This window comes from Cervus elaphus, chromosome 23, assembly GCF_910594005.1.
Source record: "Cervus elaphus chromosome 23, mCerEla1.1, whole genome shotgun sequence".
In the NCBI taxonomy this organism is placed as follows: domain Eukaryota; kingdom Metazoa; phylum Chordata; class Mammalia; order Artiodactyla; family Cervidae; genus Cervus; species Cervus elaphus.
In genome coordinates this window covers 72,980,650-73,000,400 of record NC_057837.1, presented here as the reverse complement: position 1 = coordinate 73,000,400, position 19,751 = coordinate 72,980,650, and the positions used below count along the sequence as shown (strand labels likewise).

General features: G+C 50.4%; 1 protein-coding gene across 2 annotated transcripts; it reads right to left on the bottom strand.

Annotated features, from left to right (window-relative positions):
* Positions 1–7,337: 7,337 nt before the first annotated feature.
* RBPJL (recombination signal binding protein for immunoglobulin kappa J region like) lies at positions 7,338–19,354 on the bottom strand. Of its 2 annotated transcripts, XM_043884455.1 has the most exons (10): positions 18,764–19,354; positions 17,289–17,359; positions 16,995–17,110; positions 16,522–16,696; positions 12,096–12,233; positions 11,602–11,711; positions 11,167–11,319; positions 10,109–10,264; positions 9,854–9,957; positions 7,338–9,748 (listed from the first exon to the last, which is right to left on the bottom strand). In XM_043884455.1, exons 1-10 carry the CDS (start codon positions 19,096–19,098, stop codon positions 9,463–9,465), a joined length of 1,644 nt encoding a protein of 547 aa, XP_043740390.1. In that variant the 5' UTR covers positions 19,099–19,354; the 3' UTR covers positions 7,338–9,462. The 2 variants fall into 2 exon arrangements, with proteins under 2 accessions (XP_043740390.1, XP_043740389.1); XM_043884454.1 differs by having other exon boundaries at positions 11,602–12,233.
* Positions 19,355–19,751: the final 397 nt, after the last annotated feature.

Below are 19,751 nucleotides of genomic sequence, written 5' to 3'. Positions count from 1 at the left end.
GATCGCCTGCCTTCATCATTTCAAAGCTCGTCAGACGTCATCCTTTCCCTTGATCTCAGCGGATCCTGAGATAATTGCTGCCAGACCCCGGAAGGCAGAGATATATAAGAAGCCAAGAAAGGGCCGGGAAAGGAGGGAAGAAAGTCAGAACGTGCACACCGTGGCCTGCGGCCATGGCCTGCCTACCTCGGAGATTTGTTTAGGCGGCCCCATGTTTAAAAAACAAACACAGAAATCCTTGGATTCCTTGCCAACTATGGAAGTGAGGATGTTTACCATAAAAATCCAGATTCCCTGTTTTTCTTGTGGGAGGGAAGAAATCAAGAATTGGCAACTCAAGTAACCATGGGGAGTTGCATATGGGCGGGTCCCCACTTAGATGCAGGCTCTCTCCTTTGCCAGTCTGTCCATCTGTTTTATCCACGTCACCTCCTTGGCCTCTGGGCATCATAGCTGGTGGTCTCTGGACAGATCGCATTGACACCTCTCTTGATCCTCATAACAACCCACTGAGGTGGTTGAGAAGTAAAGTGTTAGTTGCTCAGTCGTGTCCTACTCTTTGCCAGCCCCTGGACTGCAGCCTGCCAGGCTCCTCTGTCCATGGAATTTTCCAGTCAAGAATACTGGAGTGGTTACCATCCCCTTCTCCAGGGGATCTTCCCAACACAGGGATCAAACCCAAGTCTCCCACATTGCAGGCAGATTCTTTACCATCTGAGCCACCAGGGAAGCCCCTTTTGAGGTGGGTAAGATCCTTTTTACCAAGAGGGCAACCCAAACTTTGCTTGTCTGTGCAGAAGTAAACCTTCATGCCGGGACTTGCACTTCGAGTCCAAGTGCATGTCACGCTTGAATTTTAGTGGTCTTCCTTTGGTGCTTCATGGCCCAGTGGTTCACTGGGGTCAAGGAAAGGATGCAAAGAATTGGTAGTAGAAGGAAACCCTCACATCACAAACGTGCGTGCCAGGAACCCATTCTGTCCTCTATACCTGCACCCATTCAATCTTCACAATAATTCAACAAAGTAGGTGCCATTAGTAGTTCCATCTTTTAGATAGGGAAACTGCAGCTAAGAAGTTAAATAACTTGCCCAAAGAGACACAGCTTACCAACGGTACAGGCGGGATTTGAAGTCAAGATCTGGAGTTTCTCATCACTGCCCATCAGAGAGTTTATGTCACCCAGGGCCCCTTCAGGCTGCACTCCCTTTGAAGTAGGGAGTCTGGTTTCAGATCCCTCCTGAGGCCCATGAAGCTTGAGTGGGTCTCTGCACTTGCAACTGGAATCTGTTATTTGTTTATTGACTGCACTGTGTGGTATGCGGACCTTCCCTGACCAGGGATCAAATCCATGCCTCCTGCGGTGAAAGCTCAGAGTCTGGACTACCAGGGAAGTCTGCAACTGGAATCCTGCAGGAAGCCCTCCCATCTGTTTTATCTGTGTTATCCAATCCAGTGGTCATTTGTCATATGCAACTATTTAAGTTAAAATTAATTAAAATTCAGTTCCTCAATGGCACCAGCCACATTTCAAGTACTCAAGAGCCACATGTAGCTGGTGGCTATATCTATCCATAGAGTAGATATAGAACATGTCAAGTGTGGCAGGGCTAGGTTGGATAGTGTGAGATTGGGTCAGACCCCCCAGGATTTGGATTTCAGCTTCATTAGCCATTGTCTTGGTCTCCAGCATCCTCTGGGGTGGTAGGTCAGAACCTACCTAGGAAGCGCTCCATAAGTGGCACTTTATTCTCATTACGAGCACTTCTTTTGGGTTAGGTAGGTTCTAGGCTCTAGAGACCCTGTATCTTTTATTGCTGTGTTAAATTACCCTAAACTTAGGAGTTTATGGCAACATAAATATCTCACAGAGTTCCCATGTTGGGCTTCCCTGGTGGCTCAGCGCTAAAGAATTCGCCTGCCAATGTAGAAGACGTGGGTCCCATCCCTGGGTGGGAAAGAGCCCCTGGGGAAGGAAACGGCAGCCCACTCCAGTATGCTTGCCTGAAAAATCCCACGGACAGAGGAGCCCAGCAGGCTACAGTCCTTGGGGTCACAAAGAGTTGGACACAACTGAGCGAGGAAACAACAACTGAACGACAACCACCACAACCAGGCAGATTTTGACTCAGGGAAATACTTGATGGAAATGTGGCATAAAATGCAGAGTGAAGTGACCTACCAATATGCAACATAGAGTTTTGTAAGAAATTAAATTTGTGTGTAGAATAATAGTTGCAAATATTCAGACAATAAAGTCCGTGGCTAAAGGAAAACAGTTGAAGATATGTAAAGGAGGGTCTGGAACCTTCCTGAAGAGAGTGATGCTCCCTTGTTGGCCCTGAACAAGCAAGCTGCCATGAGGTCTACAGCTACGAGGACATGGATTCTTCCAACAACCATGTGCCTCGGAGAGACTGCAGCCCGGACTGACCCCTTGATGACAGCCTAGGGAGCCCTTCAGTAGACGACCCAGCCAAGCTGTGCTTGGACTCCTGACCCATGGAAACTGTGGGACAATAAAAAGTGTGGTTACAACCTGCTATGTTTGTGGTAATTAGTTACCTAACAGAGAAAACAAATACAGGAAGTTCACTTACCTCCTCTGTTATCCAGGCTAGAATATGGAGTGGGTAGCCATTCCCTTCTCCAGGGATCTTCCCAAGCCAAGGATCGAACCCGTGTCTCCTGCAACGCAGGAAGATTCTTTATTATCAGAGCCACCAGGAAAGCCCCTCTCACTTACCTCCTCTGGACCATCAAACTCCTCATCTGTACATTGGAGGAAGCCTGCAGTGTTTGGATCGTCTCTAAAAGTGCTTCTGGGGAATTCCTTGGTGGTCCAGTGGCTAAAACTCCATGTTCCCAATGCAGGGGGCCCAGGTCCATTCCTGATTAGGGAACTAGATTGCACATGCCGCAAAAAAAGCTCCGACATGCCACAAATAAGAGCCTATACAGACAAATAAAAATAAATATTTGAAATTTTTAAAATGTTCTTCTGAAATAACAATGGCAACGACTAGTCCGTATAAACTGGTTCACTTATTTCTCACGACATCTTATGAAACCATCCTATTTTCCCCATTTACAGAAGAGAAAGCCGAGGCACAAAGGGGTTAAGCGCCTTGAACCAGACAAAGTCACGCAACTAGTGTTCACACTTCTTGGCCATTATCTGAAAAGTCGCTGTCAGCTCTGCATTTGTTCATTTTAAGGTGACCCCTCTGAAAATACATACACATAATTAGTGTGAGGAGAAGGGAAGGTATGCATAATACATATTGTGTATGTACATACACATCTTTCTTGACCTACAGTGGGGCTATGTCCCAATAAATCCATCATAAGTTGAAAATAATTGAAGCTGAAAATGTATTTATTTCACCTAACCTATCAAGCGAAAGTCACTCAGTCTTGTCCGACTCTTTGCAGCCCCATGAACTATATAGTCCATGGAATATCCCAGGCCAGAATACTGGAGTGGGTAGCTTTTTCTTTCTCCGGGGGATTTTTCCAACCCAGGGATGGAATCCAGGTCTCCCGCATTGCAAGTGGATTCTTTACCAGCTGAGCCACAAGGAAAACATACTTGCTTAGCTTTTGTTGTTCAGTTACTAAATCGTGTCCGACTCTTTGCAATCTCATGGACTAAAGCATACCAGGTTCCTCTGACGTCCACTGTCCCCTGGAGTTTGCTCAAATTCATGTCCATTGAGTCGGTGATGCAATCCTGTGTGCATGCATGCTAAGTCACTTCAGTCATGTCCGATTCTGCGACCCTACAGACTGTAGCCCATCAGGCTCCTCTGTCCATGGGATTCTTCAGGCAAGAACACTGGAGTGGGTTGCCATTTCCTCCTCCAGGGTTCGAACCTGCGTCTCTTACGTCTGTCTCATGCATTGGTAGGTGATTCTTTACTAGTGCCAGCTGGGAAGCCCTGATGCTATTCTGCTGCTGCTAAGTCACATCAGTCATGTCCGACTCTGTACGACCCCATAGACGGCAGCCCACTAGGCTTCCCCATCCCTGGGATTCTCCAGGCAAGAACACTAGAGTGGGTTGCCATTTCCTTCTCCAAAGCATGAAAGTGAAAAGTGAAGTCGCTCAATCATGTCCGACTCTTCGCGACCCCATGGACTACAGCCCACCAGGCTCCTCCATCCATGGGATTTTCCAGGCAAGAGTAGTGGAGTGGGGTGCCATTGCCTTCTCCGATGCCATTCTAGCCCACCTTAAATGTACTCAGAACACTTACATTAGCCTAGAGTTGGTCAAAATCATCTAACACAAGGCCTATTTAATACTAAAGTGTTGAATCTCTCATGTAATTTATTAATTCTGTAATGAAAGTGAAAAACAGAATGGTTTTCAGTTTATCAGCTGCTTACCCTCACAGTCACCTGGTGGACCAAAAACCGAGGCTCATTGCCATGGCCCTAACATCAGGAGAGAAGACCAGGCTGCCTATCACCAGCCCAGAAAAAGGTCAGAGTTTGAAGTACGTTTTCTACTGAATGCGTATTGCTTTCTCACCGGGTAACGCGAAAACAATCATAATTGGAACCGTGGTAAGTCAGGAACCACAAAACCAGCTGAGTCCAGGATACTCCCACCCAGGATGGGGTGCTAGGGGTATGTATTTACAGACACCAGCCAGGGTGGGGAGGGGATGCTTAGAACCTGATAGGGGCTTGGGATGAACTTGGCAGAGTGGGTCCCACTTTAAGATTCTAGCACCAGTGAGTCCATAAAAAACTTGGTCCCAAGGTTCTGCCTTTACCCCACCCTCACCCCCGAACTTTACCTGCTCCTCCCCCACCCCAGGGAGCAAGCAACCGGTTGTAACAGGTGTTCACCGATTTACCACTGAAATCATTGTTGTGGCACGGCCGTCCACCCTGCCTTTGTCCCTTGGGGTCTGGAACAGAGCCAGGTCTGAGCCTTTTTGGGTGAATATGGTCAGGGCTGATGTTGCAAAACTCAGGAGACATCACCCTGCTGGTTTCATTCCCCTTAAAGCCACTTCCTCTCTCCTCTGCCATCTTCATGGTCTGTGCCCACAGCCGTCGGCATCCTCCCCAGGGAGGAAGGTGTCTAAGAATATTACCCACACTGTGGTCATGATGACTTTCTATTTAAAGAAACTCAGCTTCAAAGAAACAGAAGAGAGAGAGAAACTCAAAGTTCAATGTTCCCAGAAGACATAAACTGAAAGACTTGCTGTTTTTTTTTCCCCCACTGGGCTCTCAGGCAGAATGAGAGCTGGTAAATTGGGAGATTTGGGGAACGGAGATTTTGACCTTATTCACAGCAAGAATACACTATGTATCCCATCTACTCCCTACCCCCAATCCCGCCCTTTGTAACACACACCTATGCTACCTACACATAACAGGGAACTAAGAGTATTAAAGACTATTAAATAGAAAATTAAAAGAATCTCAGGGCCCCAGAGTTTTCATCAGAAGTATAGGATTCAAATCAGACGCTGCCATCAGCCTGCTCTGTTTCCTGGGTCTTCTCTCTCAGAGCCTCGGTTTCCCCACCTGTAAAATGAGGATGAAATATGGAGGACAGCAATGACTCTCACCTCTGTTCTGATCCTGAGAACATGAAAAAGTGATTAAGGATCTGAACTATTTAACTATAAATAAATGAAGACTCAATGCTTGGGAGGACAACAGTGCCACCTGCTGGATTCACATTGCACTTGCAAAATCCAAATTTAATACCTGCCAATACAGTTGTGCGAGTTGGACTATAAAGAAAGCTGAACACAGAAGAATTGATGCTTTTGAACTGTGGTGTTGGAGAAGACTCTTAAGAGTCCCTTGGACTGCAAGGAGATCCAACCAGTCCATCCTAAAGGAGATCAGTCCTGGGTGTTCCTTGGAAGGACTGATATTGAAGCTGAAACTCCCAATACTTTGGCCACCTGATGCGAAGAGCTGACTCATTTGAAAAGACCCCGATGCTGGGAAAGATTGAGGGCAGGAGGAGAAGGGGACGACAGAGAATGAGATGGTTGGATGGCATCACCGACTCGATGGACATGGGTTTGAGTGGACTCCAGGAGCTGGTGATGGACAGGGAGGCCTGGCGTGCTGCGGTTCATGGGGTCGCAAAGAGTCGGACACGACTGAGCGATTGAAATGAACTGAATACAATCCCATGCTGTTTGGTATTCATTTAGCACTTATTCAGTGTTCAAGAGTTGCAATGCACCTCCTAGGTCACACCAGGATGAGCTCCTTCCCACATGAAGCTCACAGTCTAGAGGGGACAATTGATGTGTACATAAAGCCCTTTGATCCAAGGTGGGCAGTACATGGTTCTAGTGGGATTCTATGGGAAAATGAGATGGAAAGCCTGGGGCCAGAGCCAGCTTCATGGGCTTGTGACCTTGACAGGCACACAAGAACCTGTGCTTGGCAGGGCCCTGCCTTGATTTCATGTTCTGCTATCGCTGTCTTGAAAGTCTTAATAATTTTTGAACAAAGGGTTATATATTTTCATTTTGCCCTGGGCCTGCAAATTATGTAGTCTTGCCTTGGGGAAATCTTTTTTTTTTTTTTTACATATAGCATTATATTAGTTTCTGTGTACAACATAATGATGCAATATTTGAATATAGTGTGAAACAATCACCATATTAAGTCTAATTAAGGAATTATTTTTTGGCTACGCTGGGTCTTCATTGCTGCTGCACGCGGGCTTTCTCTAGTTGTGGTGTGCGGGCTTCTCACTGCGGTGGCTTCTCTCGTTGCAGAGCAATAGCTCTAGAGTGCAGGCTCAGTAGTTGTGGCGCACAGGTTTAGTTGCCCTGCAGCATGTGGGATCTTCCCGGACCAGGGATCGAACCCCTGTTCTCTGCATTGGCAGATGGATTCTTACCCACTGGACCACCAGGGAAGTCCTGAATTAGGGAAATCTCGAAGAAGGGACTGTCTGAGTTTGGAGAACCGAACAGTAGTGGAGCGGAGGAGGAAGCCTCTTCTAGCAAGGGAGATGGAGAGGGAGGGGAGTTTGATGTTAGACAGATTCAGGCTTGGGGGAGAGAAGACCTCCCAGGACAGTCCAGCAGCTGAAACTCAGAAGACAGGCCAGGGTTGGAGCTCTGAAGGCACAGACTTTCATAGGTGGGACCAAGGGTCTGGGAGTGTTCTGCTGCTGCTGCTGCTAAGTTGCTTCAGTTGTGTCCACCTCTGTGTGACCCCATAGACGGCAGCCCACCAGGCTCCCCCATCCCTGGGATTCTCCAGGCAAGAACACTGGAGTGGGTTGCCATTTCCTTCTCCAGTGCATGAAAGTGAAAAGTGAAAGTGAAGTCGCTCAGTCGTGCCTGACTCTTCACGACCCCATGGATTGTAGCCTACCAGGCTCCTCAGTCCATGGGATTTTCCAGGCAAGAGTACTGGAGTGGGGTGCCATTGCCTTCTCCGGGGAGTGTCCTGAGGGCAAGGCAAAAAATAGAGCTGCATGGCTGGGCTTTCAGGCCAACCTAGGTCCTTGGCCTCCGGGACTCCTGCCTGGTGGAGTGGTGGAGGAAGTTCTTGAGGGCAGAACTGGAAAGGCCCTTGAGCCCCAACTCCCCACGTGATATGTTTTGAAACCTCTTAGGCTCTTTACAAGTGACTTCCTGTTTCAATTTCACAGGGCAGTGAGCTCAAACTCTCCTGGAACAGGCCCTCACGTGGAGGACATTTTCCATCCTTTTGTTCCCTGGGTTCCTCCGCCAGGATCCACTCTCAGGGGCCATGGCAGACTCTGGACAAGCTTCTCTTTCCCATCACTGTGGGTTTCAGCCTGCTGATGGCAGAGAACAGAACTTAGCGAAGACTTTGAGGACTCTAAGAGCAAAGCCCATTTTGCCTCCTTGGGAAATACCAGCTTCTTCTTTTTCACAGGGGGTTTCCATGTTCTGGGGAAAGCATCTCAGGAAATGAACTTAGAGCTTAAAGAAAGGCCCAGAGGGGTGAGAGCCTTTGACCCACATTTCAGACCAATTCTCCCTTTCAGCACCCCCAGGGGCTGGTACAAGTAGCTGGCACCTATGATATCTGTGTCATAGTTTCCACAGCCCGAGTCAGGACCCTCCCTGTGGGGCACACATTTGGCAGAGGGTGGAGAGTCTGGGCGGTGATAAATTGCAATTTTATCCTTGGGCTCCATCCAAATAACTTATTCTTGCGACTTGATTATTGCCCAGCAGATCCTGGGAGTTCTGCTTAGAGTTGTCCTGCGCAAGTTTTGTTTTGTGTCTTGTGGTTGCCCCTAGGCCTGCCCAGAGGCAGCAGGTGGTACCCAGAGCAGGGACAGGGGCTCAGGGATGCTGGCTACCTCTGAACCCCCGTTGCTACTCCAGGAATTATCACAAATGTGAGTTATCTGCTCCACCACACATGTGGTCCTCTGCTCTGTGCATATGTGGAGGGAAGCACACTGGGGCACCTCCCTCTAGGGGCAGGTGGGTCATACAGATCAGACTCTGCCCTGGTTGGGAGTTGATGCCAACACAGCAGAGCAATCTCCAACCCTTAGGACTGACTGCATCTTACTGGTCCTGCGAAAGAGATGCCTGGGTAGATAATTAAGATGGCAAGACCTGACCACTGCCCCAGGGACCTGCCCAGCCACCAGAGTTGTGGACCAGAGGGCAAACATCTGCATGGGTACTGTGCCTGGCTCCAGCCAGAAGAAGACTAAGGAGAGGACTGAGCTTTGTACTACAGGGTGGAAGTCAGCACTTCAGCACAGGTTCCCCATGCTCCAGAAGGGACTTGGTGCTTGGAGTGGGACCCAGTATTCAAGGCAGGGCCTGGTGCTTCAGGGCCAGCAGGGCAAGCATGAGCCCATGCCCCATGCCCCTGTGTGTGAAACTACCCATTTCCTCTTTCAGGGAAGACACAGCTGCCTGGAGGGTCAACGCTCTAGGCTAGGCTTTTCACAGTGTGTGAAACTGTATGCCAGGCCCAGAGAGAGCTGGAGAGACACAAAGATGCAGGCGCAGGGATGCACAGAGAAGAGAGATCTACAGGGAACTCTCTGGCGGTCCAGGGGCTAAGACTCTGCACTTCCACCGCATGGAGAGCGGGTTCCATTCCTGGTCTGGGAATTAAGATCCCACAGGCCATGTGGCATGGCCAAAAAAAAAAAAAAAAAAGCAAAACTACAGTTACTGCGGGAGAGACTGTGTGGGAGTGAAAAAGACAAAAGACGATGACAGAGAAAGGCACGCTCCTGACCCGATACAAAGGGAGCTTCACTCAGGCGGAGTCTTCCTAGACGGAAGAAGACGAGGGAGTAACTGGTGAAAGACCCGCAGGGCCAGGTTTCTAGGGCGAGAGCTTTCTGCAAGTCGGCCTGCAGTCTTCACTTGCGCCGCACCGAGGCGGAGGGCAGGGCTCAGGACCCAGAAAACTGGCTCCGGCCCAGGTCTCAGCGTCCAGGCCGCTCCTGCTACGTCTGGATGAAGAGGTGGAAGTTGGTGCGCGTGAACTCGTGATGGATGCTCTCCAGGAGCGCGTCGGCGTCAGCAGCGGGCGCCGCCGGGGCGCCTGGGGCGCCCGGGGCCCCCGGCCGCGCGCTGTACTCCGGCGTGTAGGTGAAGGAGAAGGCGCTGGGGTAGAAAAGGCCGTCGGTGCGCACGAGGCTCACGGGCACTGTGATGGGTGTGCGCAGCCAGCGCCAGTCGCTGCCGAAGACGGCTACGTCGGGTACCACACAAACCAGGGACCGCGGGCTCCTGGGGGTCGGGCAACGAGGTCAGGGCAGCAGCGATGCTGATGGCAGGCACCCCCTCCCCACCAGCTCCGTTCTCTGGGAGACAGGGACCCCCCCCCCCAAATACCTGTACATGGTTTCGGCCTCCACGTCCCCGAACCACACCTTGAGCCCCGCGTGGAAGTTCTCACCGTGGAGCTCCAGGGTGGCCACGTCGCCCCCGCCACTCAGCTGGGGGAGGGTGAGACCAAGGGGTGTGGGAGAAGCGGGGGGGACGGGGGTGGGTTGCTGAGAGCTCACTGCTCTCCCTCACCTACACTCCCACCCCGCCCAGAGCAGTCAGGATCCACGCCCGCCAGCGCCCCGCTGCGCCCGGATTCACCTCGAGGGTGCTGATGAGCGGCACGGGAGTGACCGGCTCCCGGGTACACGCCAGGCTGGTGCTGAAGGAGAATTCCACCGACTCGGTGCCGATGATGGTCCAGCAAGAGCTGTCGTTGAGCAGCGCTCTGTTGGCCTCCTTGGGGCAGGGGGAAGCCTGAGGGGAGACCGGAGGGGATGGAGAAGAAGCTGCGGACACGGGTGGCCATCAGCGCAGCCAGCGGCGCAAGGCCGGTGCGGCCGCATTCCTAACGTTCCAGTGCTGGGCTCTGCGGTTTACCTGCCCTGCGAACTTGGACTAACATTTAATTTCTCTATTTAGAGTTACCTCAGCTCGCTGGACTAGCTGGTTTCTAAAGATCTCTGTTCTTAGAATTCTAGAATTCCATTAAAAAAAAAAAGAAAGAAAAATATTGCGCAATCCTGTGCCCTAAACATTCCAACACTTTAAAATGCTTTTGGAAGGATTATTGCTCAATAATAATGTGATTTTCTACATATTATGATTTTATCTCAACATTCCATGATAATGTTCTTTGTATTGCTTAATAATAATAGCAGTTTTTCATATTTGACAATCCTATGTCTTAACATTCCATGATTCATCTTTGCTCAGTAATACTCAAAACTACTATTTATTGCTGATTTTTATCTACATTCTACAATTTTTTTTTTCTTAGCCACGTGCCTCCGGGCTTGTGGGATCTTAGTTCTCAGACCAAGAATGGAACCCCGGCCCCCTGCGGTAGAAGTGCAGAGTCGTAGCCACTGGACCACCACGGAATTCCCCTATAATTTTATATCACAACATTCTATGACTTTACTAGCCTTTGGGAAGGAGCATTGCTCAATGCTACTATTACTATTTTTTCTACATTCTCTGATTCTATCCTGATAGTCTTCATGTCTAACATTCCATAGGAGGCAGTGTTGCTTGGTGAGTAGCAACCACGATGGTGATGATAATGGTGATCTTATATCCTACTGTTCTTTGCCGTTCTGATTTTCTGGGATGCTTGGTGCTGAGAGTCTCTGCTTCTCACCTGCTCTGCTTCTCACCTGAAACTGCACCACCTTCTCTGTAGCGAGACATAAGTAGGTGCCGCCTCCTCCTGGATGATCACCAGTAAACTGGAATGCACACTTGTGGAGCTGGGAGATGGGCTCATCCACGTCGAGGAGGGCACACTGTTTGGCTACTTTGCGGATGATCTACGGCAGAAGTGTGGGGGAGGTGTGGCAGCAGGGTGCCTGGGTGCCCACAGGCTGCCCTCCCAGCCAGCTCTCTGCTACCCCGATAGCCATGCGGAATGCTAGCATATTGCTGGCATATCCTCCCCCCTACCATGACAGCCCTTGACCTCCACACAGTCCCACAAATGCTGAGTGTCCCCAGTGAGGATAGGGGTCATCATGCTTTGGGTGCTCACCCTCAGCCCTTCCCTTGTGGATGGATCTGGGGTGACCCGTCAGCTGTGCCCTCCCTTCCCATACCATCGGAGGTAGGGTGATGCCCGTGACCGTGCAGACGAGCTGCACCAGGGAGCCGTAGCGGACGTAGCCCTCTCGAGGCGGGAAGTCCCCCTGGGAACAGTGTTCATCAGCTGAGGAATAAACAGAAGGCAGGAGGGCTTCAGGGGTCCTAAGCTTCTGTCCCAAATCCTGTTGCCTCTGACTCCGCCTCGTGTCGCACGTGGGTCTTAAGGGCGGGGTCGGCACACGGAGAGGCAGCTCAGGCTGAAAATTCTCAGCCTGGAGAAACCCCCTGTGGCCCATCCTTGAGAATGCCTGTGCCCTGGGGGCAGGGGCTGAGTCAGGGGGAAGGGCTGGATTCAGTTTCTGACTCACTAGGACTTTTGACAAGTCTTTTGGTGTCTGTGAGCCTCGGTTCCATGGGGCAACATTTACTTCCCTGGGCCAGTTGTGGTGAAGATTAAATAAGTGAATGCCTGTGAAGTGCCCAGCTCCGGGCCTGCTGGTGGGATTACCCAGGTGGAGAGTGAAGGCCGCCCATTGGCGTGCACTGGCCACAAAATCCCCGTCCTCCACAGAGAGGTAGCGCGTGGAGACTGTCTGGGAGCGCAGGCGGTTGAAGAGGGAGACCTTCGAGCCCGAGGATATGCACACTGCGAGGGGAAGAAGTAGAGTCAGTGCCCAGGCCTGGCTTGGCCCCTTGGAATTGCCAGTGAAGTTCCCACCCTCTGTCCCCTGAGCCAATCTGCCTCAAATTCCCAGACACACTAGCCATTTATTGTCTCACGGCTACTTATCTAGCACCTGCTGTAACACTGCTTCTATACCTTGGTCTGGTCCTTTTCACTGCCTGGGCACGAAAAACAGAATTTTATCAAGTAGTTACTAAATGCCTGCTTGGTGGCCTGCCCTACGCTGGGTGCCAGGCACCAAAGGGTGAATTAGACTTAGTTTTGCTCTGGAGGAGTTCACAGTCTCAGAGTGGGGACAGGGAATAAATAAAAACTTTCAGTAGGATGTAGTAAGGGCTGGCTGGGTTCCAGAAGGCTTCCTGGAGGAGGTTATACTCTCAGCTGGGGAGGATGAGGTAGGTAGGAGGTGCTCAGGAGACTGTATAAGCAAAAGGCATGTGGTGTGAAATAGCAGTGTATTTCTATGGTTTAATATTGAACTCTTTTGGCCTTTAGCACAGATTCAGAGCCACCATTCTGCTTTCTGATTGGATTTTGAGCAACTGGGGAGAAAGAACTGGGTCATCACCCATTCTTCCCTCACAGTGCTAGGCATACTGTAGGTCTTCAATGTATACTTAACCCAAGTTCCCATCCACTATCATAATGATGATAGCTAACGTTTATTGTAGGGGACTGGAATGCAAAAGTAGGAAGTCAAGAAACACCTGGAGTAACAGGCAAATTTGACCTTGAAGTACAGAATGAAGCAGGGCAAAGGCTCATAGAGTTTTGCCAAGAGAACGCACTGGTCATAGCAAACACCCTCTTCCAACAACACAAGAGAAGACTCTACACATGGACATCACCAGATGGTCAACACCGAAATCAGATTGATTATATTCTTTGCAGCCAAAGATGGAGACGCTCTATACAGTCAGCAAAAACGAGACCAGGAGCTGACTGTGGCTCAGATCATGAACTCCTTATTGCCAAATTCAGACTTAAATTGAAGAAAGTAGGGAAAACCACTAGACCATTCAGGTATGACCTAAAGCAAATCCCTTAGGATTATACAGTGGAAGTGAGAAATAGATTTAAGGGACTAGATCTGATAGACAGAGTGCCTGATGAACTATGGACGGAGGTTCGTGACATTGTACAGGAGACAGGGATTAAGACCATCCCCATGGGGAAAAAATGTAAAAAAGCAAAATGGCTGTCTGAGGAGGGCTTACAAATAGATGTGAAAAGAAGAGAAGTGAAAAGAAAAGGAGAAAAGGAAAGATATACCCATCTGAATGCAGAGTTCCAAAGAATAGCAAGGAGAGATATGAAAGCCTTCCTCAGCGATCAATGCAAAGAAATAGAGGGAAATAATGGGAAAGACTAGAGATCTTTTCAAGAAAATTAGAGATACCAAGGGAACATTTCATGCAAAGATGGGCTCAATATAAGGACAGAAATGGTATGGACTTAACAGAAGCAGAAGATTTTAAGAAGAGGTGGCAAGAATACCCAGAAGAACTTTACAAAAAAGATCTTCATGACCCAGATAATCACGATGGTGTGATCACTCACCTAGAGCCAGACATCCTGGAATGTGAAGTCAAGTGGGCTTAGAAAGCATCACTATGAACAAAGCTAGTGGAGGTGATGGAATTCCGGTTGAGCTATTTCAAATCCTGAAAGATGATGCTGTGAAAGTGCTGCACTCAATATGCCAGCAAATTTGGAAAACTCAACAGTGGCCACAGGACTGGAAAAGGTCAGCTTTCATTCCAGTCCCAAAGAAAGGCAATGCCAAAGAATGCTCAAACTACCGCACAATTGCGCTCATCTCACACGCTGGAAAAGTAATGCTCAAAATTCTTCAAGCCAGGCTTCAGCAATACATGAACCGTGAACTTCCAGATGTTCAAGCTGGCTTTAGAAAAGGCAGAGGAACCAGAGATCAAATTGCCAACATCTGCTGGATCATAGAAAAAGCAAGAGAGTTCCAGAAAAATATCTATTTCTGCTTTATTGACTATGCCAAAGCCTTTGACTGTGTGGATCACAACAAACTGGAAAATTCTGAAAGAGATGGGAATACCAGACCACCTGACCTGCCTCTTGAGATACCTGTATGCAGGTCAGGAAGCAACAGTTAGAACTGGACATGGAACAACAGATTGGTTCCAAATAGGAAAAGGAGTACGCCAAGGCTGTATATTGTCACCCTGCTTATTTAATTTACATGCAGAGTACATCATGAAAAACACTGGCCTGGAAGAAGCACAAGCTGGAATCAAGATTGCTGGGAGAAATATCGATAACCTCAGATATGCAGACAACACTACCCTTATGGCAGAAAGTGAAAAGGAACTAAAAAGCCTCTTGGTGAAAGTGAAAGAGGAGAGTGAAAAAGTTGGCTTAAAGCTCAACATTCAGAAAACTAAGATCATGGCATCTGGTCCCATCACTTCATGGGAAATAGGTGCAGAAACAGTCGAAATAGTGTCTGACTTTATGTTTTTGGGCTCCAAATCACTGCAGATAGTGATTGCAGCCATGAAATTAAAAGATGCTTACTCCTTGGAAGGAAAGTTATGACCAACCTGGATAGCATATTAAAAAGCAGAGACATTACTTTGCCAACAAAGGTCCGTCTAGTCAAGGCTATGGTTTTTCCAGTGGTCATGTATGGATGTGAGAGTTGGACGGTGATGAAAGCTGAGCACCGAAGAACTGATGCTTTTGAACTGTGGTGTTGGAGAAGACTCTTGAGCGTCCCTTGGACTTCAAGAAGATTCAACCAGTCCATCCTAAAGGAGATCAGTCCTGGGTGTTCATTGGAAGGACTGATGTTGAAGCTGAAACTCCAATACTTTGGCCACCTCATGTGAAGAGTTGACTCAGTGGAAAAGACCCTAATGCTGGGAAGGATTGGGGGCAGGAGGAGAAGGGGAAGACAGAGGATGAGATGGCTGGATGGCATCACCAATTCAATGGACATGGGTTTAGGTAGACTCCGGGAGTTGGTGATGGACAGGGAGGCCTGGTGTACTGCAGTTCATGGGGTCCCAAAGAGTCGGACACGACTGAGCAACTGAACTGAACTGAACTGAACGTTTATTGTTTTTCAGGTACTGTTTTAAATGCTGAACATGCGTTAGCTCTTTTGCTTCTCAACAACCCTCTGCAGTAGATAATATTATCTTTACTCAAGAGAACAACTCCCTCAAGATCACACAGCAGCGGCAGAGCCAGAATTCAAACCCAGGCCACCTCCTTCCAGAATCTGCACTTAAACCCGTCACATTGTATCAACCTTACCATTCCCTGGCCCTATCCTCACACCAGCGGCCAGCCAGAGCACTACCTGAATCTTAGACATCCTTCAGCGTTTTTAACAGAAAGTAAATAAGGTGCGGGGTGGGAGTGGGCTTGAGTCACATCAACTCAAGTTCAAATGCTGGCTGGACCACTTTTCTAGCTGGGCAAGCCTAAGCAAGTCATTTGGAAGGTGATGGGCCCCAATATTTCTTTTCTTTTTTTTTTTTTCATTTTTCTTTTCCTTTTTTCTGGTCCCACTGAGTGGCATACAGGATCTTAGGGTTCACCAACCAAGGATCAAGCCTGAGTCCCCTACAGTGGAACCACAGAGTCTTAACCACTGGGCTGCCAGGGAACATTTCTTAAACAAATGGATGGATGTTCTGCATCTCATTTTCCTCACCTACCACTCACCTTACAAGGATGAGCATCAAACAGGGTGATGAATGTACATGCCCGCCAAGAAAGGCCCTGTTTCCCCAGCTTCTCCCTTCCATCTTCCAGGGAGGGTGATGGTGTTATTGTCATTCAGGCTTTTTTCCCCCTGCATTTTCAAACCCATTAGCCCCGGGGTTTATCGCTTGGCATCCAGGGCAGTACTTATCTCCAACTGTCTCTTTGATCAGTTCTGTGTGTCTCTCCCCTGCTAGGCTAGGCTGTTCCTCCAGAACAGACACTTGCAATGCACATCAGGCACTGAACAAATATTTTTAACCGAATTTCCTCTGCCCTATTATTATTATAGTTTGTCTTTAGTTCAGCACCTGCCAGCTATTTTGGGGACCCCCAACCTCAAATTGGGTACCTAGGCCACACTCACTCATCCAGACCCGGCCCCGCTTTCGGCTCAGACTCCCGGGCCTCTCTCCCTCCCTCTTCCCAAATCAAGCGGCTTGCAGACCTGGGGCACCTCCCCAAGCCCGCCCGGCGGCGAGGCCCCGCCCCCGCTCACGGTCGGTGTTTTTCAGCGACTGTTTCTTCTGCGAGGGCTTGGAGATGACCTTGATGAGGCGGCTGTGGAAGGTGCCCAGCTCCCGGCCGCCTCGGAGCATGAGCCGCAACACCAGTCGGAAGTGCTTCCTCTTGTCTGCGTCCGAGATGTACAGAGTCTTGGCGCAACTGAACTCCTACCGGGTTCGCGGGGACGGGGTCGTCTCATCGCAGCCCTAAGTCACGGGATAAGCCAACCTCCCCCAGTTATCTGACGCCCGCCCCGTCGGACGTGACATGACACGTCCAAGTTCTTGGGCTCAGCCTCAAGGCAGAAACCTGGTCTCTCCGCATTCCCACCTATCTTTTGGCTCCTGCAGGGGGAGTGACGGAGTCCCCTCTCCTCCCCGGTCCCCTCCAAGGGAGAGGTGAGGCTGGGAGAAGGATTCGCAGCTCACCCACCCCCACTGCCCCCCTCCCGCCATGCGCTCTCACCCTGGAGTCCGGCTGTTCTTCGAAATTCAACTTCTGCGTCTCGGCGGCGCTGCCGGACGCGCCGTCTAGTCCCATGTAACCGCAGACCAGGGGCCCAGTCTCCCCGGACTGGTGGGCTGCAAAGGAATGTGAGCCGGCTCTGGCAGCACTCAGGTGTCAGCCAGGCAAGCTTAGTTCTCGCCGCCAGAGGGCGCGGCGAGACTGCGCCTGAGAACCGCCCCGCTCCCGGGCCCTACAGAGTGGCTGCTCCCCTTGTAAACGGAGCCGCCCGGCCGCCCTGGAGTCCGCCCTCACCTTGGCCCGGCACTGGCTTCACCCTCCAACCGGGACCTGCGAGGTAGACACAGGGCGGCGGGCAGAAGAACCTGCAGAGACATGTAAGCGCCGGACTCGTATATCTATCTCCATTTGAGTGTCCTGTCTTTGAGGCATCACAAAGATAGCAGAAAGCCCACGGAATCCTTGATTCCTCCCACATCTCCCCAGGTTTCTCCGCGACTGTGAACCCCATTAATAACCCGAATCTTTCTTTTCTTTTTTTCACATTCCTCACTCAATCCATCAGTAAGTCCTATCCACCACCTTTAAAACATATTTAGAATCCATTGACTTCTGACCACCTCCATCTTTGTCCCAACTGCCATCAATTTGCCTGGACCACTGCATCAGCCTCCCACTGGTCTCTCTGCTTCCACTCCTACCCACCTTCGACCTGTTTTTCACACAACAGCCAAATTGATTTTTTTTTCTTTTTTTAGAGTATGTTGCTTATCTTAATCCTCCAGTGGTTTAAATTCAAAGTGCTTACATGATCTGGCCCCTGCTTACTTCTCCAACTTCACTTCCTATGATGATTCCTCTCCTTCTCTAATTTCAGCCACTCTGACTTCTTTTGGCCTCCAACAGGCCAAGTTAGTACCGAGTCCAGGTCTTTGCATTTTTCATTGCTTCTAATTAAAGCATGCTTCCCCCAGACTTTCTGACGTCCGTCTGGCTCCATTTTCACATTCAAGTCTTAGTTCGAATGTCATCTCCTTAAAAGGCCTTCCTACCACCTTGACCTTGCTAGCTAAATACAACCCTGCCCTTCAGTTTCTCTCACCTTGCCCCATTCTGTTTCCCTTCTAGCTCTCATCACCATCTGGGAGCATCTTCTTCACTGATTTGTAAGGTGTTTATTGTCTGTCTCTCTCACACTAGAGCAAAGATGCCACAAGGGCAGTGATCGCATCTGTCTTGTCCAGCTGTGTCCTGGGTGCCCAGCAGTGCCAGAGAGCCTGACACATGATAAGCACTCAGTAGGCAGTTGTGGAATGAAAGAATGAATGAATGGGTGAATGAGTGAATGGGGACTGTAGATTCACAGATTTTGATCAACAAAGCGGGGCTGATGGTGACTGAGGGGGAAAGGCCGCTGATTGGCTAAGAACTGGAGCCCTGAGTCCTCTCTAGGTTCTGTGTGTGGTCCTTCGTGCATATGGGTGCTCAGTCATGTCTGACTCTGTTTGACCCCATAGACTGTAACCTACCAGGCTCCTCTGTCCATGGAATTTTCTAGACAAAAAAATACTGGAGTGAGCTGCCATTTCCTTCTTCAGGGGATCTTCCCGACCCAGGGATTGAACCCATGTCTCTTGTGTCTCCTGTTTTAACAGGTGGACTCTTTACCATCTGCACCACCGGGGAAGCGAAAAGACTCTAAACAGGGAGGGGGACCACAGGGCTAAAGGCGGGTCCTGGGGACCTTGGAGGGCCACCGAAGGACCTACCTCTTCTCATTTCCGTATGATTTCTGGGCCACCTTGGCGTGCAGGATCCGAACCGTCTGCTCGCACTGCTGCTGCAGGCAGCGGCGCACGCCTTCCCTCAGGACCGCGCTGGGCTCCGAGGCTGACCTGGGGCTAGGTGGTGGCGGGCCGGGCACCCACAGCAGGGAGCTTAGAGACCCAAGCGGGCAGATTGAGTGAAGCGAATGGGAGGAAGGGGCCCTCCCAGTTCCGCCCCCCTCGGGGTCAAAGGGAAGAAACCTCTGGCAAGAGAGGCGACTTGAGTGTAAGCTGTGGGCGAACCATTTGGGTGGCGGGGAGCTCAGTGAGGTCTTCATGGCGACCACCGGGACCACCCAGGCGCCACTCCGCAGGTCTGGTTCCACGCCCACTGCAGCCTGGAGCACTGGGGTGAGGCCCCGGCGCCACAAAGGCCTCGCTTGTGCCGGCCTCGAGGCGGAGGCTGAGTTTGTGAGGGTGCGTGGCTTCCCAGCACCCTGAAGGGACCCACCCCGGGACAGTCCTGATGTGGATGGGGGGGGGGGGGGCGCGCGGAGAGAGAGGAGGGGAGAGTGGTTGCCGGACCCCGGACCGGAAGAGTGCTCTCTGGCCCGCCTGCTGATGCCTGAAAAAATGGACCGGCCCCCCAAACTGTGTGCCCGGGATCTTGGAATATTTTCCTATTTTTCGGGTTAAAGCAACACTCCCAACCCCCTATCTCCCAAGAGAAGGCTGTCTCAGCTGTCTCAGCTTTCCTCCCCCTGAACACAGGGCCTCCATCGGCCCTGTGGAGGGGGCCAGTCAGGGCCTAGGGGCCTGGGGGCGTCTTCGCCAGAGTGTTTTGATGGGCGAGGATGGCTGGGCCCAGGACCTCAGTAATTGCAGAGAACGTGGAAAGGCGTCTGTGAGGGCAGGATCCGAGGCACCACCAGGTGGGGCCTGGGGAGAGCCACGAAGCCTCAGGCTGCCCTTCTGAACCCTTTATCCCTCT